The following is a 20,521-nucleotide window of genomic DNA, read 5'->3' on the forward strand; positions in this document are numbered from 1 at the left end:
TTCTTCATAATATTAATAAACTTTTTAATTTTTCATAACAATCAATGTTCATCTGAATAACTACAATTATTACGTCTATCCGAAATCCACTTTATTTCTTGTCTCTTTTTTTCCTCTCGAAGTCAAACAAAAAAAAAAGGGAAAAAGATTTAAAAAATAAAAGAAAAATAATCTCACAATGGGAGCCCACTTCCCTGTTAAATCATCGCAAGCAGCACGTCCCACAGTTATTCGTTTCATATTCAAGCACATGCTTTGAAACATGGAACCAGAAACACTTCAGCCATTCCCCCACTTCCTCTTCCTTGCCCTCTTCTTCCTCCTCCTCCTCTTCCAATGGCTCGCTGGCGATCTCCGGCGAGCCGCCAAGGTTCCCGGCGGCCCCCCGAGCTACCCCGTCATCGGGTGCTTGGTCTCCTTCTACCGGAACCGCCGCCGCCTCCTGGAATGGTACACGGAGCTCCTCGCCCGGTCGCCGACGCACACCATCGTCGTGCGGCGGCTCGGCGCCCGCCGCACCATCGTGACGGCGAGCCCCGCGAACGTCGAGCACATCCTCCGGACGAACTTCCACAACTTCCCCAAGGGCAGGCCGTTCACGGAGATCCTCGGCGACTTCCTCGGCTGCGGCATCTTCAACGTCGACGGCGAGCTGTGGCGGAGCCAGCGGAAGCTCGCGAGTCACGAGTTCAGCGTCAGGTCGCTGAGGGAGTATACGGCGACGACTCTGAAGGATGTGGTTGATGGCCGGCTAATGCCGGTCCTCGAGTCGCTGTCGGCGGAGAGGAGGACGGTCGACCTGCAGGAGCTGCTGAAGCGGCTCGCGTTCGACATGATTTGCAGAGTCTCGCTCGGGACCGAGGTTTGCTCTCTTGAACCTTCCCTGCCCGACTCTCCGCTCGCTAGAGCGTACGACGTTTCGTGTGCGATCTGCGCGCGCCGCGGAGCCGCGCCTGTATCAGCGATTTGGAGGATCAAGAGGTGGCTCGGAGTCGGATCGGAGCGCGAGCTGAAGCAGGCAGTCGACGAGGTTCACTCGAGCATTGCTCGGTTGATTCGAGATCGAGCGGAACGAATCGTCGAAACGGGGGATCGCAGCGCGGGCAGTCAATCGGATCTCTTGTCGCGCCTAGCGTCAGCGGGCTACGGCGAGGAGTTGATCCGAGACATGGTGATCAGCTTCATAATGGCCGGGCGAGACACGACCTCGGCGGCGATGACGTGGCTCTTCTGGATGCTCTCGCGGAGCCAGGAGGTGGAGCGGGAGCTGATCGGAGAAGTCGACGGCGCCGCGGGGGAGCTGGACTACGACTCCCTGAAGGAGCTCAAGTTCCTGAGCGGGTGCCTGTGCGAGGTGATGAGGCTGTACCCGCCGGTCGCGTGGGACTCGAAGCACGCCGTCGGCGACGACGTCTTGCCGGACGGGACTCCGGTCCGAGCCGGGGACAGGGTGACGTACTTCCCCTACGGGATGGGGAGGATGGAGTCGATCTGGGGGAGGGATCGGCTGGAGTTCAAGCCGGGCCGGTGGTTCGAGGGACCGGAAGGGAAGCCCCGAGGGGAGCTGAAGAAGGTGTGTCCGTACAAGTTCCCGGTCTTCCAGGCCGGCCCGAGGGACTGCATCGGGAAGGAGATGGCGTTTTTGCAGATGAAGTACGTGGTGGCCTCGGTGCTGCGCCGGTTCGAGATCAGGCCGGTCGAGAGGGACGACGACGGGGTCTTCGTGCCCCTCTTGACGGCCCACATGGCCGGCGGGTTACCGGTTCAGATCCGCAAGCGAGAGCGCCCGCCTGCGAGCCAATGAGCCCGAGAACGTGTGATCTTCCGGGGGGGGCGACTCGAGAATGGCGTCAATTTTTTCTGTTGTAAATATCAGGGAAGAAAGAAAGGGACCGATTGCGGTGATCAAGATCGCTTTTTTTGGGCACTTTTTCCTGATGTTTTGGCCAAAAGTTAGGTTTTGCCCATCACGGCTCAAAACGATGATGATTAATAATAAAGAAGGGGCGCTGAACAATGGCGAATGTGATCCAGATGACACGAAACGAATGCGGGAGACATTCGGAATCCTATGCGATCTTTCAAACTTTTGTCCGAATTTGTTCGAATCGCTATGCAGCACGTGAAAGATTTTTGCAGTTCAAGGCCCGAGTTTGTTCGTTTGAAGCAACGTCTTTCGTGGATGGCCCGAAAGAGAAGCAACGTTTCAATTGGCTCGTTCCTTGCATCATTTCTATCGTCCACGTTTTGATCTTTTAACCGACCAAGCAAAAGCCTGTGTAAACAGATTTGAGAGCACGCATCCACCTAAGATGTCGGGGAAACCATGTCCGACTATTGTTTGTTTCGTACTTCTTGTTGTGTATTTCAATAAGATTAGTAAGTCTTGAAATATTGAAAGCCATCATTTTTGTCGCGGTTTTGTAGTGATTTTGCATCGTTTTGTAACAGTCCTGGCTGCGACAATTTGCAACGGATTTGTAAGGTTTTTCAAGTAAATGCAAGAAATGATTATGCAAAACAGCAATCTTACATATCTTTCCTTTTTTGGTTGGGTTTACATCATGTTCATTCTCTGATTCTATACTAATAAAGAAAAAAGTCTATTGTATCTTAGGAGAATAGCCGCTAGAATTTATTGGACCGAGTTTCATACTTCGAGTGGTGGAATGATACTCAAGGACACCTTAGATGTTTTAATCTTATTTTTTCATCTTTTTCCAATAGATTTCCATCAATTTCTTAATTTTCATATTATCTAATATTTTTCAAACAATCTTAAGAATAAGCGCCTCATGGATTCCCAAACTAGAATTTGCCACTGCTACCATCGTTGTTGGAATTGAACAAGGACTCAAAGATAATGAAAAACAAGTATCACAAATTTGTGGGTGGTTTCTCGTGGTACATTACCGGCCATAAGCACAAAAGAATTTTTGGTCGTTCGGGTAAGGTTAATGAGTGTCGGGTAAATTGCTCTTTGGGGCTTCGATGCCTATGTTTGCTTTTCAAGAGGAACTTGGATGTTTGTAGGTGTTTTCTCTCTGAAGTTCATGATTACTCTTTTGTAAACATGCGTCTAGGACTGAAAATTGAGGCACTCAATGACTTTCCATTTTTTATTCATGAATTCACTGGTCTCTGTTTGATTTTCGACGAGGATAGGAAATCGTGACCAGGTAAAATAGGAAAATTGTTGCCAACAATGAAGAAGTTTTATCCAGAACCAACTTAAGGAATATCGTTGTCAAATGTTCAATTACTTGAGCTAGAGGTGAAATAAGTTGAAATATGTTGTTTTTTGTTAAATTGAGAAAATTAGCAAATAAACAGTGAAAACTGTGATGATGCAATGACAAACGCTAAATGTCGTTAGTAAGCAGATAAACCCTACAATCTTACGTTAGGATATGCATCCAGTAAAGTCTTTTTCCCTAAATCTTCTGTCGGTTGGTGTTGTTTATATGATGATTTTATTCTTATCTTTTATTTCCGGTTCACATTAGCAAATTTTTTCAATGTGCCAAAAGTTGACTTGTAGCTAAATTGTTTCGTGCTGTTTTATTTATGTGTGCAAATATGAGATTGAATGAGAAAAATATGTGGACCAAAAAGAAAGATACGAAGGTTATATATGGTCTCTTTTTTTTGTCAGTGGTTATAAACTTAGAGTTTTGACAATAAAAGGCTAGTAAGAACATTACTGGATCTAATATTAAGATAGTTAAGAAACTTTTTGGCAATGCATATATTACAATTTGAATGAAACCAATGCCTTTGGATGTAGATTTGACAATAAGGCTGAGTAGTTAAGAAACTTTTTAGTAGATGATTGTTACGCGCGTTATGATTGCTAAGCAACAATAACCATTGTAGTATAAAAACTTTCGATAATAAATATAGACACATCTGATTGAGGTGTGTGTGGTAAAACAACTAAAAAATGGAAAATGGCTCTCTTTTTTAACCTACTTATTGTTAATTTGAACATAATTAAAAAGTGACATAGATAAATATAAACAAGAATATTATGGTTTTCTACACATATCTTTTCTTTCTTTGTTGGATTTACACTTAACGTTATTCTTCTTCATTCTATTATTCTATGCGAAATTAAAAAAAAAAGAAATTGTATATTATATCTCGAGAGGATAGTCATTAGAGGGTACCACATTGTGTTTCATACTCTAAGCGATAGAATTATTCTTAAGGAAAATACCTATATGCCTAAGATATTTTGATCTTATTTTTTTCAATTTTTTAATAGATTTCTATCATTTTTTTTTCATTTTTTTCTAATATTTTTTCAACACTTACGTCTTACGTAATAGTTATATGGCGTGAAATACTACAAACGACATGTTCGATTTTTTTAGGGAACAACTTCACTTTGATCGAAGAACTTTTTTAGACATTATAAAATTTATTGTGAGCTATTAAATAAAAACATGACTTAATATTTAATTATTTCATCGCTTACCAAGCTCGTGAGCAAAATGAGACCCAAGCTGCGGTTCGGATAAGCAGCTCAAATTATTTATCTATCCACGACGCAAGAACCGAACATGTACATCCTCTTAATGAATTCAAGATCTTTTTTAACTAATAAGTCAACTCTATGGAGTCTATATTTCGTATTCTCATGTTCAATCCATTCTGTTCCGTTTACTTTTGGGGATCGATTTCTGTGAGCAGTTTTTGCGCCGGTGGAAACTGAGGATAATGCTTCGATGCTGAAAAACTAACAACTATACAATGTAACCTAACGCAAGCTCTTCCAAAGCAGCACATCAAAGTCAACGATATCAACGTGCGTGCTCGTGCATGCGTGGAAGCATCATTTTACGTCTGCTCCTCCCGTCAAAAAAGTTCGGACTTTGATGGGACGATTCGAATGATGCACAGGGCCGATCGCACGCGTGATTAGTGAATGCGTAATTGCCGACAGGATGTCGAGCAAGGCGCGTGTAAGTGAGTCGACTGTTGACATTTGAATTTTGGTAGTGATTATGAAAATTTGTCAACCTTATTAATGTGAAATCGACATAAATCACAATTTATCGTACTTTATCGATTTGCATTTATATTTTGTCGGCGACTCTCAAAGCTCATTGGGAAATTTCAACGCAAAGTTACTGTGACGTTTGACAAAATTGCTAACTTAATATAGCACCTTTGATGTGAATAAAGGGAACCGGTTCATGAGATATATATAGTTCCCTCGACAATGAGACAAGAAAATTTCCACGGACACTTTGATGGCACGGCATGCATAGGTCTCAATGTGTTATGTCATAGACTGCCATGGCTAGGGATGTGCAAAATACCTAGGAACCGCACGGAACCGGCGGTTCTTGAGGGAATCGGTCCGGTTTCGGTTCAATTTATGGGAACGGTGGGTACCGGTCCGATTCCCGGTTCCATGAGCGGATCCGCCCGCCCACCCACCCGGATCGGACCGGAACCTTTTTAATATTAAAAAAAAAATTTACTAAAAAAATCCTAAATCTCATCTCACTCTCTTCTAGGGGTGTGCAAAATACCCGGAACCGCCAAGACCGTATTTGTAAATTCGTTGCGTTTATTTCTCTTCCGTTCGCATCTTCACGTTTTAAATTTGGTTTTTCTTTATTTTGTTTATTTTGATGTCACGTAATTGTTCTATGTTGAAAACCAAAATTGTTTCGCGTCAAGATCGGTTTCATGGATCCACCCGGGAACCGGATCGGTCCGGGTGGATCCATGCAACAAACGGTGGATCCCGATTCTAATTTTCGGAATTGGTCTTTAGCGGGCAGTTCCGGTTCTAGGTCGAAACCGCCCGCCCGGACCATGCACACCCCTAGCCATGGCATTTTTAAAATAAAAAAAATTCAATCACAAAAACATATATTTTTTTTTGGTAACTCAAGGAAGCCTTGTGCGCCACTTCGCGGCAGAGTAAACCCTGGAGGAGCAATAGAATCACCACCACTCTTGCTGCCCTGGGTAAGTCGCTTGACAACGCCGTGAATCGAACGCTAGACCTCTCGTAAAAGGAACCGGCGCCTAACCAGCGATGCCACCACCACGGGTGGTATAAAAACAAACAACACAAAAGCGCACACACAAAAACAATTTATTGTGAATCATAAATTCTTGAAAAAATTGAATATCATAACAATTTATAATTATTTACGATTTGATTTTTTGTGATTTAGAATAAACTGTTATTCTCACGGTATATTAAAAACTGTCACCCAAGGATTTGTGGCTCAATAATATATTGTTATTCTAACTAGTTTGCTAGTAAAGCCCAAAGAAAAATAAAACTCTCACTTTCTTTTTCTCTCTCTCTTCTCCCTCCTCCGTTCACACAGCCAGCTCCCCTCCCTTGTCTGTGGCGGTTCGCACTCGTTGCCTGTCCATGGTCGAGCCAGCCGGCCACCCACTTTGTTGTTGCTCGTGGCCGCCCTTCGTGTATGAACGAAGCAGCTCGTCCAGACGATCAATGGCGGAGTGAAGGTCCACTGCGTTAAAAAAAAACAAAAAAAAAAAAACAAAAACAAAGTTGAGATCTTTCTAAGGCCATCGATACGTCTCTATACAGATCCGAATTTGGGCGCTGCTCCAGATCTGCCGACAACTCCTCTTTCAACAAGAAAAAAAATGCATGATAGCATAATAGACAAGGGTGTCAGAAGATCTCAAAGAAGTCATCTGTTCAAATCAAACGTTATGTATGAACTGCTCATAGTCATGATCATCTATACATGGGGAAAATTACTAAAAAAGTCCTAAACTTATTATAATTGTGCCAATTCAGTCCTAAACTTATTTTTTTGACCAATTAAGTCCTAAACCTTTATAATCATTCATGATCAGTCTATCCGGCCAAAAATGGCCGGCCGGGCGCTGATGTGGCGGCCGGTCGGCATCGGCGACATTTTTAATAATATTTTATTTTAAAAAAAATATTTTATTAATTTTTTTAATCTTTTTTCCTTTTTTTTTTTTTTCCCTCTCCCTCCTTCCTCCTCCTCTCCTCCTTCTTCCCTTGGCTTCGGCGACCGGCCAGAGGGGAGGGCTGGCCGGTTCGGACCGAGATGGCCGGCGGGGTGAGCCCCGGCCATCGCCGGGTCCGGCTCGGCGAGCCCCGATCGGCGAGGGCTCGCCTCGCTCGGCGACCGAGAGGCGAGCCCTCGCCGAGATTCGGCAAGGAGGGCCTTGTCAAACGCGATCCGCGACTACCGTGCCAAGATCGAGGCCGAACTCTCCAAGATCTGCGACGGCATCGTCGACTCCCCGCCTCATCCCCCGCCTCCGTCGGTGACTCCAAGGTCTTCTTCCTCTAGATCGGTTCCTAGACCGTTGGCGAGCCCCCTCACGGGATCGGCGAGGGCTCGCCTCGCCGGCGACCGCGAGGCGAGCCCTCGCCGGATCGGGGCGGGGCTCGCCTCGCCAAACCCGGCGACGGCGAGGCCCCCTCGCCTAGGATCTAGCGAGGGCTCGCCCGCTGGGTCGCCGGAGCCCGGGGAAGAAGGAGGGAGAGGGAAAAAAAGAAGAAGGAAAAAAGATAAAAATAATTAAAAAATATTATTAAAAAATTCCACGGCCAACCGCCACGTCGGCCGGCCGCCATTTTTGGCCGGATGAATTGATCGGGAATAATAATAAAAAGGTTTAGAACTCAATTGGTCAAAAAAATAAGTTTAGGACTGAATTGGCACAATTACAATAGGTTTAGGACTTTTTGGTAATTCTCCCTCTATACATGCTGTCAAACTTTTTATGGAAGGAGAAGTTAACATGAATTTCATGGACAAAATATCATTTAACGAATGGAAAATAACATAAATAATTTCTGTCATATGGTATTTAAATTTTTAATTTGTTCTATATAACTCTTAAACTTTTAATTTATTCAATATAATCTCTAAATTTTTATTATATGTTTAATTTAATTTATAGGTTACATGAAAATATTTAATACTATCACTAATGTTGAATTAATTGACTTTGAATATTTTTATATAAATCAAAGACTACATTGAACACATATCAAAATAAGTTAAATTTTAAAAATTATATTGACTAAATTAAAAATTTAGAAATCACGTTAGATATTAAATCAAAGTATAATATTATATCTAAACATAACATCCAAATCCGTGGGCCACGTAACCTCAATCCGCTGGACCGGGCCCACCTGCCACGGAAAAACCACGGTCGCGTCCGCACTGCCCACCTCATCCTATCCACGAAACGCATCACTCCTTCGCCGTCACTCCATGGCTTCCTCTCTCCCCGGCTTCCTCTCCTTCCTCTTGCCCTCCAAACCGCCTCCGCCGCCGCCTCCGCCTCCGCCGGTCCTCTCCCTCTCCACTTCGCCGTCGCCGGCTCCTTCGCAGGCCATCCGAAAATCGCGCCGCGAATCCGCCCTTCCCGCGCCCCCAGGCCAGGAGCCCCCGACCTCCGAGCTGTCCTCCGTCATGTGCCCCTCCCTGGCGTACGCCAACACGCTCTTCTTCCGGTCGGCGTACAACGTGCAGTTGATCGTGGCCGACAACGAGCCCGAGGAGCGGCTCCTCAACCGGTTCCGCCGGGAGGTCATGAAGGCCGGCGTCATCCAGGAGTGCAAGCGGCGCAGGTTCTTCGAGAACGCCCAGGACGAGAAGAAGCGCAAGTCTCGCGAGGCCGCGAAGCGCAATCGCAAGAGGTTTTCCCGATCCGATCGCCCCCCTTTTCTGTCAGATCAGATGATTCGTTGATCTATTCGTAATCGTCTGAGCTAATTTAGTTCGTTGAGATGGCACTGTAGCCTGTAGGTTGAGGTCTGAGCTGTGGGAGGCTATAGATTGTGGCGTTACCTGCTGCATTTTTGGGCTCTCAGTGTATAAGCGTGGATGAGGAGAACGCAATTTCTTAATTCTTCCATGTCTCCTTTATTCTTGCACGAGGGATCTTCACTACACGAAAATCCTAGTTTGCTTGGTACAGTGTCTGGCTTCGGCGCAGTTTGTCGTATGAAATTAGGATGGTTTACTGTTTTTAGCCTGATGATGACGCTTTCTCACCTCCCGAAGGAGCTCAACTTCCATAGCTGTCTTTTGAGTTCCTCTGAACTTGAGGGGTTGAAGACGATTCATCACGAAGAGTTTTGCTCCGGATGACAGTATAGTCACTTTGGCATACAAGTCTTTTCAAATTGCCGCCGAATACTTCTTGTATTGATCTGCTTGCAAATGCTGTCGGTTGTCACCGTGACTGAGTGGAAAGTTCTATATGATAAATGGGAGTATGCCGTCCTGTCACAAGAAAGTAGATAGTGTTAAGCTGATTTTTTTCTGCCTAGTGGTTTTCTTCTCAACCTCTTCCGCATTCACTTAGCATTCTTGTATTGATCTATTAATATGTCTTGCGTCTCGCTCAATGAAAATATCTGGCGTGTCTGTTTTGCTCGTGATTCTGGTTATCTTTACTATCTCTAACCTATGTCTTCCATGTTGATGCATGTGCAGGCGCCCCTTCTCAAGAGCTGCTTCACAGAACAAGGATGAGACTGCTACAAGTAAGAAGAGCAATGATGAAGGAGATAACTGGGATCTTCCAGAAGAGGATATTCCCTACTGATTTACCTCCCACGCTTTCTTTTTTGAGGACTTCTTCTTGCCTTTGGTTTCAGGAGCTTTTCTGCTTTTTCTATGTTGCAGTGACACTGGTTCCGGAAGTGTTGAGTATATTATACCTTTCTGCAGTACATATGGTAAATGCATCCAGTGTTGTCACAAAGCCTCTTCACTTAAATCATTTCCATTCTGCTTGTACATAGGCTAAGGAATCTTTGCTTACCAGGAGAACTAATGAAATTTATTTGAAGGTACTCTTGAAAATTCGATAGAAGTTGTGCGAAATCGATCTTGATGGGTGATCATTAGACTCCACCATTCTCATTGACAAGATTCTTTTCACTCTTAAATTGCACTTAATGAAGCTATTATTGAACAATATTTACATTATTTTATCAAAGTTATAGCACACATGTTGAGCTGCTGCTGGCATTGGCCATATGGACTACATGATGTTGGGCTGGTTTCTTCCATGCACACCTCTGTATGACATATCCTGTCCTCCCTCATCAGTTTCCTTTGCATTTATGATCATGATACAGCTGGACGAAGCTATTGGATTCATATTCATATCATTCAACTCCGTCATGGGTGGCATGATGATTTTGTTAGTGGAATAACAAGATTTGCCTACAGATAGATTTTACCTTCATATGTTCTATAGCTTGAACTATGTTGTCGAGCTTGTCAAAGTGTTTTATGGAGTTTCTCCCGGCAATACCATAATTGCAGAAAAGATGGGAAGTCATTCCACAAGTTTCTTTTGTCTCGCTTTGACTGATGTCCAGTAAGATGGTCCCCATTTTACAAAGCAGGATAGGCTGGCTTAATGATTCCTGGATGCTTCCTCAGAAAACGTGTCTATCCCTTATTTTGGCTTAGAAATGACGGTAGAGTTGGACCCCTAAAAGATACGCTGCAGCAATGTTGGTGTGCATTCATTGTTTCCTCGATGCTTCCTCAGAAAATATATTGTTCCACCTCATATTATGCTATTTATCTTAATTTTATAAAGTCTATGTTTGAAGTGCCGAACTGGATTGCTTGGTATATATTTCGCTCATTTGGTTGCTTAACGAGCAGAATCAATCCAAAAAGGCTGTGTCCAAGAATTGGATATGCAAACTTCCTGCATGGTAACCTCCAAGAGAGATGAATACAAAAACCGGGATGTGATTGTCTTGCCATGTTCCAGTACTTGAAGAACTAAAATGGAGGTGGCATTTTTGTGAATTGGTACTGAAGGAATTTGTCATTCCAGTGAGCACATCAAAACTCGGGATGGATTCCGGAACCACACAGCTTTGTCCTCCTGCATAAGAGAAGGTAAGCTTACATCCACGAGATCGAATCGCTTCAAGAGTCAACAAAATTGGTGACTGGTTGTGCTGGAGTCATCATCGACAATGTATAAACCAGGTGGTCGGGTTGGGGCTGCAGATGGGTTAGTGAGATCTTTCCACTGCGATGGATACTTAGCAGAGAGAACAAAAGATGGCATTAACATATTGGGACTGGGTTAGTTGCTCCGGAAAGGAGTGTCGATTAACAAAACCAACCTGGTTCGACTTTCTGGACGACCTCGGCCTCTGACCAGATGGGCAAAGTATCAGTCTTCAGCCTGCTGTTATTCGTGCTGGCCACGCCGTTCAGACCATTATTAGGACCAAGGTACTTGCAGTGCAGAAAACATTGTAATCAGGCCCAAGCACTTAATTCGATTTGACTTCGGCTCGAACAGGGATTGCTGCTTAATTCATATGGAAGATAACCAAGGTGAAATGTCATTTTAAGGACAGCCGGTCGGATCCGGATATACCAAATAAAATCAAAAGCAAATCGAGGCTAGGGCAACTTGTCGCGATCAGCCGCCCCAATCACACTTGTGACACTCGAACTCTGGCAGATGAAACAAATATTCAGAGATTCACTTTCAAGCACGTGTATGGAGTCCAAATCAAGCGATCTGATTCAATCTCGAAATAGTTTGTTTTCACACACCCGATTAAGTTCATCATCTTTGTCGCAAGGCGGTGTTTCCTCGATCATTCTCGATCATAATTGGAAAGGTCAAGAGTCGAAGAGCGAGGGAGGAGCCCGCACAAAATCCGCTACATGAGGATTGGATGAGGACCCAGGATCTACCAGTCACTCTCATGCTCCGCTGGACTCAAAGAAGATTGTAACACCAAATCACCCGATCCAAATCCCGAAAATGGCCGTCTCTCTCCGCGTCGTCTCGTTGCATCACGCAATCAAGGTTCATCATGTACAAAATGCCAAGCCTCTTCTAATTGTATTCTCCCCCATTTGTTTGATGTCCGCCCCCCTAGCCTCCGAACCCAAACGCAGGTTTCCCTTACAAACTCATAGGAAAAGGTTAAATGCTACTTGCGAATAACAGCTCCAGCTACCCATCAATACGAATCACTCCAGCAAATTCTGTAGGAGAACAGGCACTCCAATTGTAATGCGTTGGTTTCACGAGGGCGGGGAGTGATAGTCGTGTTGAGATGATTCGGGCAAGGTACGGCTCCTCATAAGCTTCTATGATGGCAAATGAGACCGGAATAAATTGACTTGCATATTGAGCAGGAGGAAGCGTTTCTTGAATCATATATGTAAAAACTGTATCTATTTCATATGACATATCTTCTGGCATTAAAACTCCAACGCTAAGCATGCTTAGATAAGAATATTGCCATGATAAGTAATCTAATAGTAAACGAATAGACAAAAACGTGAGGCTCAACACGAAATGGACCAAAGCAAATAAGACATCAAGTGATTTTTTAATCCAAGGGCATCACACTAATACTCCATCTTCCACACAAATCAATGTTCCAACCAAATTCATTTGATGGAATTGTCATGTCTTGGTTTGTGACATCTCAAGTTTAATATTGAACAGGGGAACCCCTGTTTAATTATTTATTAGCCAACACCAATCTCCAAATAATCACTACTTTGTGCGCTTACTCAAAGTACTTTTTTTTATGATTTGGTCTATGTGAAATAGTTAAGTCATTACAGATGGTATCAGAGTAAGATTCTCTCTAATAGATGTATGATTTGTGGATAGACAAAATCCATACTTGATCGAACAAGGGTGAAGGGTGAGAAGGCAAATTATATAGCCCTTGTATTTCATTATTCCTCGCATATAGCAGGTTTATTATGTAACAAAACCCTAGAATATTGATATTTTGCCTTTTCTTTCTAAGTACACCTGTCATTTCGATTCGCTCACGAGAGATTACGGATCTGAAAACTTTCCCTTGTTTTTGGGATCATGTGGGACCGTGGTCCTTCCGACTCTCGTGCTGCCCGAACTTGTAATAAATTAGTCCGCAGTGATCGGCGCTCCCAATTCAATGAAACCCAATTCAAGTATTTGCTACACACATTTTCAAATCGATGGATTTTTGTGTTTCAAGGTCGAAAAAGCTAAGTGCCCGCATCAAGTTCTGCAGCAAACCGTGTACTTCTTGTCCGGGCGTCGAATCTTCTTTTGAGTGCAGAGCAGACCAGAGCAATCACCGCAGTTCATCTGTGGAGTCACATGCACCCGGATTTCGCCAGCTTCTGTTTATTACCATTGCCAACGTTTTTTTTTAGGGTTATTGTCCCGTCTTGTCTTGAGCTGTGCCACCTGGTTTGATGGAACGCGAGACCTTGTGGGGGTCCGACCCCCATGTTGATGCCTCTGAATCGGGAATAATTCCTTAAAAAAGGAAATCGTTGCCGGTATGTTTATTTTATGCGAAGACGTGCAGATAAGGTGGCGTTTCGATGGCATGAAGGGTCGTTTTAGTGCGAGCCGTTCATCTAGTCTTGGAGTGGTCTCCACTTGTCCTCTGGGTAGGCACCAGCAGTGGCCCAAGAGCGACAGAAAATGAATAATATTAACTGAGAACAGAGAAGATCTTAAAATCACGTTGGTTGATATAAGAAAATGAGAAGAAAATTCCCACCAATGAATGTGTATCTTTGGCAGAAGCAAGGCGATCGCGATTAAGATGTCGTGGAAAACAAACGTTATGGACTCAATATTTCTCTTGGAGCTGAAATTTACGCATGAGAGTGTCCACCACGAAAATCCATTTTCGGAAAGTTATGTACAGTGAATGATCAACTTGCTATTCTGATCATGACTCTAAACGCTAGTTATGATATTAATTATCATGTTAATGATTCGTGATTAGAAAGTTTCTTTGCGTGTGCTGTCTTTCATGACCAGAAAATAGGGAAGGCTCAAACTTGAGACCCCAGCATATTTCTTTCATGTCCCTGGCAAAAATCACGTGGATTGCATATCTATCTCCAAGTGCCAGCATTTGCACTTGGTCATTGGTCGTAGTTATTTCTTTATTCATGTCAAGTCAAATTACTTCTTTTAAACGAGTTCTTAGTGAAAAGCATCAGCCCTTAAACATGTCATGTGAAGTTCTGTAGATGATGCGAAAGTCCTCATTTGAATGAGAAAGCTTTCCCTTGACCCACACAGGGTAAGATAAAAGTAAAAAGAAAAAGGAGAAAGCTGCATATCACTGGCTAGATCACTAGTTACTGGACCCTCTAATAATTCGCGAGTATGATTAGAGAAAATGTGATGATGAAATTTAATGGCTAGCAAACAAGGCGTGATATTTATTGCCAGACTTGCAAGTAATGTAAGGAAGAAGCTATTTTTATCAGATTACTTAGAAAAACCAAAGACCCAAAAACTTCATGTGGATGCAATCTTGTTTCTACTCTTTACCTGCCCGCATGAAACTTTTTTTCCGGTGCATTCGCATGAAACGATTGTTACCATGCGTTGAAACCCAGCGAAGCAGACGGTATATATACTTGGGGGAGACAAAATGAGCACGGACGGAGCGCATTGTAACGACAGCTGAAGAGCATTTTTCTTCAGTCCAGAGTTTTCATTATTTCGTTCTTCATGATGGAGGAAGACCCAAATCGAGTGGCAGAAGAATCATCACCGAACGGCATGGCCGGAGAAGAAGATGAAGAAGAGAGAGACCCTGAAAGCAATTCACTGAACCAGCCACTGCTCAGGAGACACAGGACGCTCTCTTCAAATCCTCTGGCCATGGTTGGAGCTAAAGTTGCACATATAGAGAGCTTGGACTATGAGTAATTTTTTAAAATAGATCCTTCCGTTTTGTTGATGACTCTATCTTTTCTTGCAAGATAGATTTTCATCTGCGTATTGGTGCTTTGTCGGTTCTGTTTTGCAGGATCAATGAGAATGATCTGTTCAAGCATGATTGGAGAAGCAGATCCAAAGTGCAAGTGTTGCAGTACGTCTTCTTGAAGTGGACACTTGCTTTTCTAGTTGGACTCCTCACGGGAATCATTGCTACGCTCATCAATCTTGCTGTGGAGAACATTGCCGGATACAAACTTCTCGCGGTGGTTCATTTCATAGATGAGGAAAGGTTTGATCAGTGATGACAACCTCCACTTTGTAATATCGTCCTTCATGAGAGTAATTTGCTTGCTTTAGCAAGAAGACTCATGGAAATTTTCGTACTTTTCGGGAATGGTTTTGATGCAGATACTTTACCGGGTTCCTTCTGTTCACCGGGAGCAATTTCGTATTGACTCTGTTCGCTGCTGTTCTGTGCGTGTGTTTTGCACCGACCGCAGCAGGGCCAGGTATACCTGAAATTAAAGCTTATCTCAATGGCGTCGACACTCCCAACATGTTTGGTGCCTCGACACTCATTGTCAAGGTGGGTCACACTTCACAGATTTCCGTCGTCAATGGAAAATGGCATCTATGTTGTAACTTGCAGGCAATTTAAATTCTAAGTATCGAAAAGGAATTTTCTCAGCTTTAGGGGATACAGTAGAGGTCCTAGCTCGATAGTATATTCAGAGACTCGAGGAGGGGTCTAGTTACTTGCAGGTCAGTTGAAAGGTAGCGTCAAAACGTAAGCAGCTTTTAAGGGCGAAAGTATCTGGTCACGGAAATTCACTTCTACTCACGAAATTCAGGGTACACTAACTGCTGAACTGATCCTCTTTCATTTATGACGTCAACTAAGATGAGACTTGCAAGTTGCAGTGATCTTAGATTAAAATCTTTCCAAAAAAGAAGCAGGACTGCGTCATGATAGACTATGAATATTCTAATCTATACAAGCTTGAAGCATTTGTCATGAGAATTAACGAAAAATAATGCCGCTGTCTTAGATTGTTGGAAGCATCGGAGCAGTATCTGCAGGCCTTGATCTCGGCAAAGAAGGACCTCTGGTGCACACCGGTTGCTGCATCGCATCCTTGCTCGGACAAGGAGGCCCTGATAATTATCGTCTGAGGTGGCGCTGGCTTCGCTACTTCAACAACGACCGGGACAGGAGGGATCTTATCACCTGCGGTGCGTCCTCAGGTGTTTGTGCAGCGTTCAGGGCTCCAGTGGGCGGGGTGCTCTTCTCTCTTGAAGAGGTGGCCACGTGGTGGAGGAGTGCCCTTCTGTGGAGGACATTCTTCAGCACCGCCACGACGGCGGTGGTTCTTAGGGCTTTCATTGAGTACTGCAGCTCCGGTAATTGTGGTCTGTTCGGACAGGGAGGACTCATCATGTTTGACGTGAGCAATGTTACGGTGAGATACCATGCGATGGACATCATCCCCGTGACATTGATCGGCATCATCGGGGGAGTTCTAGGAAGCCTCTACAACTATGTCCTCCACAAAGTTCTCAGGCTCTACAGTATGATCAATCAGTGAGAACCTCTTAACCTATTCCACATTGAGTCGAAAAGAATAACTAGATAAGGACCAAAAATAGATTCTAAGACTCCAGTGGTATTACACAATTTTATGAATGGAAGAGTTTAAAAGTGATATTGGGTTATGAACATACTTGCAAACGTTTGTCTTTCCAGATTTATTGAACCTGAAAAGGCATCAAGCAATAACCATTTGATGTGCTGAGTATTGCATCCTGAACATAGTCGTCTGTGAGTCATGGGGGTAACTGAGGCTTTCTTTCTTGCAGGAAGGGCAAAATACACAAACTTCTGCTGAGCCTGACTGTCTCTTTGTTCACCTCGAGCTGTCTGTATGGGCTGCCCTTCCTAGCCAAATGCACAAAGTGCAACCCTGCCCTCACAGATTCCGTCTGTCCCAACACGGGACGGTCGGGCAACTTCAAGCAATTCAACTGCCCCAATGGGTACTACAATGACCTAGCCACTCTGCTCCTCACAACCAATGATGATGCCGTTCGGAACATCTTTTCCACAAATACGCCAGGCGAATACCAAACTACCTCTCTCCTCATCTTCTTTGCGCTTTATTGCATTTTAGGCCTCTTTACCTTTGGAATTGCCGTCCCATCAGGTCTCTTCCTCCCCATCATTCTTATGGGCTCTGCCTACGGCCGTTTGCTTGGCATGGCCATGGGCTCCTATACAAACATCGATGAGGGTCTTTATGCTGTCCTTGGCGCAGCCTCTCTCATGTCTGGCTCAATGAGGATGACCGTCTCGCTTTGCGTGATATTCCTCGAGCTGACCAACAATCTTGTCTTATTACCACTAACTATGATCGTCCTTCTCATATCCAAAACAGTTGGAGACAGTTTCAACCCGAGCATCTACGAGATCATCCTAGAATTAAAAGGCTTACCTTTTCTGGACGCCAATCCTGAGCCGTGGATGAGGGATCTCACTGTTGGTGAGCTTGCTGATGTGAAGCCGCCAGTAGTCACCCTCTGTGGGGTAGAGAAGGTGTCACGCGTAGTGGAAGTTCTGAAAAACACGACGCACAATGGCTTTCCTGTCGTCGAGGGAGTGGTGCCTCCAGCAGGACTCATCACCAGCACGACAGAACTTCATGGATTAATCCTTAGAGCACATTTGGTCCAAGTGATCAAGAAGAAGTGGTTCCTGCAAGAGAGGAGGAGAACCGAGGATTGGGAAGTGAGGGAGAGATTTTCCTGGATCGATTTGGCAGAGAGGGAAGGGAAGATCGAAGAGGTAGCTGTGACGAGGGACGAGATGGAGATGTACGTAGATTTGCATCCCTTCACGAACACGACTCCTTACACGGTGGTGGAGAGCATGTCGGTCGCGAAAGCCATGGTGCTCTTCAGACAAGTCGGGCTGCGACACATGTTGATCCTACCCAAGTATCAAGCAGCTGGGGTGAGTCATCCATGCTTATCAATCCCATTCTTTCCATGTGCTGATAATTTTAATTAAAATTAGAAGCCAGCCAAGACAGGCTTCTTTCCCCTGCCTTCTGCTGTTTTCTCTCAACGCATTAGGCATAATTATGACGAAGTCTCCATATCAGTTGCGAAAAATGAGATGCTAAAGTTGGTATAGTTTCACCAAGCAAAGCTGACCTGAAACCATGCGCACGATTTGCAGGTGTCTCCGGTGGTCGGCATCTTGACAAGGCAGGATTTGAGGGCCTACAACATTCTCGCGGCCTTCCCTCACCTGGCGAAATCCAAGGGCATGGAAGGCGGGCATTGAGTCCGTATCTAGCTCAACAAGCTGCATTCAATTCCCATTAGAAAGAGATTACGGGATCAATATTCTCCGAGCAACAGTTTTCATAATACCCATTTTTTCGATTTTGTATTCTTTTGTCAGGCTTTATAGAAGATGGAGAGAGACAGGGTCACGATGCGAATTTTCGATCGATGTATATTTATTCTTCCACCACTCTTTTTCCCCCGATATCATTCTCCTGATTGCTCTATCCTCCGATTCTGCTTCATGAATCTCGAATAAAGTGTCTTACTTTCCGATTGCAAGTAGAAAGGAGACCTCAAAATACCTCATGGCCGTCAGAGTTTATACAAGACCCTGCAACCGGTCCTTCTTCCCTAGTTACTTGTTCGCGCATGTTTCCCAGGCTGCAAGCGCTGAAGTCGTATTGTCTTCCTTTTCGATGCTTAATTTTCAAAGACACGAGCGAAGGAGAAAGCACCAAAAAGTTGCAGAACCCAACATGCCAACTCCAAAATCAGACACTGGTTAAGACTTATCAGTAGAAGCATATGCTTTTCCGTGTGCTTATGAAGGGTATTTCCACCTTCTCAACCTTCTTCAGTTATCGACTCGACACCATTGATGCGATAATCGAGAATTGAACTGCCTAATGCGGGATTTGAATATAAAGCTTAGTTAAAACAAACAGCAAATCATGATTTCTCTCCAGAAACATGTACAGAAAAGGCCCACAACGTCATACAATGTAAGTTGCCTATCAAGTATCAATGAATGACAAATTGAATTTTCTTCACTATTACAAGCAACTCTCGCTCCCAAATTTTAAAACAACGTATCCAATCAAAACAATTTACCCCATCTACCAAACTGTTCCTCTCCCAGTATACTCTGTATCATCACCACTATCATCGCCAAAGAACGCACTCAGAAGACTGAGAACGCACAGAGGATCACCAGGATCATCAGGGGCACGAAAGATGCTGGGCCTGGAAAATGGGGACTGGCAGCAGACGTCGAAGCTGGAGTGGATGAAGATGATGCCGGAGTGGATGGGGCATTGCCGGCGACTGTGGTGACCTTTAGCTTCATGCCCTGGCCACAGTGGCCGGTGGTCCCGCAGGCAAAGTAGCGGGTGCCAGGCTTGTCGAGCTTGACGACATCATTGCCGGTGCTGAGGGAGTTGACGCTCTTGCCAATGTCGCAGCTCTTGTAGGCGGCTTCACTGCTGAGCTCGACTACGCTGTGCAGGCCTTGCGAGTACTTGAACACTGTTCAATGATGGACTCAGTACTTGGGTGAAATTTCCATTTTTGGCAAATGGGTTGTTCTTACAAATCGAACCTAGACACCTAAAATCATATGCATGGACTCTGTAATTTTTCAAAACGGGAAGAAACTTCTGAACGGAACGTCCCAGATAAAAGCAACCAAGCTCTCTCCCTCCATTGGGAGGGATTCAGAGAGAGCTTCATGATCGCTCAAGAAGTCAATCGCTCGATGGTATTACGTCGTTGATGGCATACATTTTCACATAATTTCTATATAAAATATAGCAATCTACGAAAACCTATATGCATGCCAAATTATGTCAATCTCATGTCGTATCCGGTTGGACGGACCGATTCATTGCCACCATCTCGCAATGAGACGGCATCTCTGCCATCATCCAATTGCATTGCCACCATAAAAAGAAAAAACATCGGGCTTTACAGGCAACGAGAAGAACCATTGTTCAGATAAAATTTGAATGCTTCCAGGCCATGGCAACTTGACAATGCCAATTCCTTGGCCATGTATGGTTAGCCATGCCCTATTCAGCGAAGAATATAGCGTAAGCCAGCCTCGCCTAACACAATTTTGCGTCATCTCGTGATCCGTTGAAACAGGTTGATGCTTTTACGACAAACAGGTCATGCCTAAAAGAAGAGGAAAATGGGGATATTACCGAGTTGATCACCGACTTTGAATGTCTGAGCAGACGTCCAGGAATCGAAGTTGGTGGATTCATCCCAGCCTTGGCTTCCTCCAACCGCATGTTTTGCAGCCGAAGCTTGTTGTGTGATCGCCAATAATACACAACAAGCCACAAGCAGTACCAGCACAGCTCTCTGAACACCAACCATTTTCATTCGCCGCCTAATGTTATACTCTCTTCTTTCTTCCTACTCCCTGGGAATCTCTGTCTGCTTTTATATGTTCATCTTGCACAGCTTTTTCATTCGCAAGCTTCCCCTCTGGCTCGTCATCATTGTATCTGCTATGACTTTTCTTGGAAGCAGAGTTGGAATTCGATTTCTGACAGGGATGGATCATGACACTAGGCATGGTATGCCTTCCAAGAATACTTCACTATCTAGGATAGCCTCTTGTCACTCGATGTTAGGTGAAGAAATTGATGTTAAAAAACTTTAACCACATCCGTACATGGCA

General features: G+C 44.3%; 4 protein-coding genes across 4 annotated transcripts; 3 read left to right on the plus strand and 1 right to left on the minus strand.

Moving 5' to 3' along the window:
- The first annotated feature begins 221 nt into the window (after positions 1-221).
- On the plus strand, positions 222-2,475 carry LOC104419143 (cytochrome P450 94B3). The gene has a single exon (XM_010030702.3). It carries the CDS (start codon positions 263-265, stop codon positions 1,802-1,804), a length of 1,542 nt encoding a protein of 513 aa, XP_010029004.1. The 5' UTR covers positions 222-262; the 3' UTR covers positions 1,805-2,475.
- A 5,758-nt stretch (positions 2,476-8,233) lies between these two features.
- On the plus strand, positions 8,234-9,875 carry LOC104419145 (30S ribosomal protein S21, chloroplastic). The gene is made up of 2 exons (XM_010030704.3): positions 8,234-8,698; positions 9,501-9,875. Exons 1-2 carry the CDS (start codon positions 8,271-8,273, stop codon positions 9,610-9,612), a joined length of 540 nt encoding a protein of 179 aa, XP_010029006.2. The 5' UTR covers positions 8,234-8,270; the 3' UTR covers positions 9,613-9,875.
- Positions 9,876-14,282: 4,407 nt separating this feature from the next.
- On the plus strand, positions 14,283-18,396 carry LOC104419146 (chloride channel protein CLC-b). The gene is made up of 6 exons (XM_010030705.3): positions 14,283-14,750; positions 14,855-15,055; positions 15,175-15,352; positions 15,816-16,348; positions 16,624-17,773; positions 18,002-18,396. Exons 1-6 carry the CDS (start codon positions 14,554-14,556, stop codon positions 18,107-18,109), a joined length of 2,367 nt encoding a protein of 788 aa, XP_010029007.2. The 5' UTR covers positions 14,283-14,553; the 3' UTR covers positions 18,110-18,396.
- Positions 18,397-18,762: 366 nt separating this feature from the next.
- Positions 18,763-20,374, minus strand: LOC104419147 (mavicyanin). Its single transcript, XM_010030706.3, has 2 exons — positions 20,037-20,374; positions 18,763-19,359 (listed from the first exon to the last, which is right to left on the minus strand). Exons 1-2 carry the CDS (start codon positions 20,218-20,220, stop codon positions 19,016-19,018), a joined length of 528 nt encoding a protein of 175 aa, XP_010029008.2. The 5' UTR covers positions 20,221-20,374; the 3' UTR covers positions 18,763-19,015.
- Positions 20,375-20,521: the final 147 nt, after the last annotated feature.

Source organism: Eucalyptus grandis, chromosome 9, assembly GCF_016545825.1.
Source record: "Eucalyptus grandis isolate ANBG69807.140 chromosome 9, ASM1654582v1, whole genome shotgun sequence".
Lineage (NCBI taxonomy): Eukaryota > Viridiplantae > Streptophyta > Magnoliopsida > Myrtales > Myrtaceae > Eucalyptus > Eucalyptus grandis.

What these genes read in the sequence shown, in the direction of transcription:
- LOC104419143 (XM_010030702.3), top strand. Translation starts at nt 263, where the DNA reads ATGGAACCAGAAACACTTCAGCCATTCCCCCACTTCCTCTTCCTTGCC.
- LOC104419145 (XM_010030704.3), top strand. Translation starts at nt 8,271, where the DNA reads ATGGCTTCCTCTCTCCCCGGCTTCCTCTCCTTCCTCTTGCCCTCCAAA. An exon ending in GCGAAGCGCAATCGCAAGAG is followed by an intron (nt 8,699 to 9,500) that starts GTTTTCCCGATC and finishes ATGCATGTGCAG; the next exon opens with GCGCCCCTTCTCAAGAGCTG.
- LOC104419146 (XM_010030705.3), top strand. Translation starts at nt 14,554, where the DNA reads ATGATGGAGGAAGACCCAAATCGAGTGGCAGAAGAATCATCACCGAAC. An exon ending in CATTTCATAGATGAGGAAAG is followed by an intron (nt 15,056 to 15,174) that starts GTTTGATCAGTG and finishes GTTTTGATGCAG; the next exon opens with ATACTTTACCGGGTTCCTTC. An exon ending in CTCTACAGTATGATCAATCA is followed by an intron (nt 16,349 to 16,623) that starts GTGAGAACCTCT and finishes TCTTTCTTGCAG; the next exon opens with GAAGGGCAAAATACACAAAC.
- LOC104419147 (XM_010030706.3), bottom strand. Translation starts at nt 20,220, where the DNA reads ATGAAAATGGTTGGTGTTCAGAGAGCTGTGCTGGTACTGCTTGTGGCT. An exon ending in CAAAGTCGGTGATCAACTCG is followed by an intron (nt 19,360 to 20,036) that starts GTAATATCCCCA and finishes ATCATTGAACAG; the next exon opens with TGTTCAAGTACTCGCAAGGC.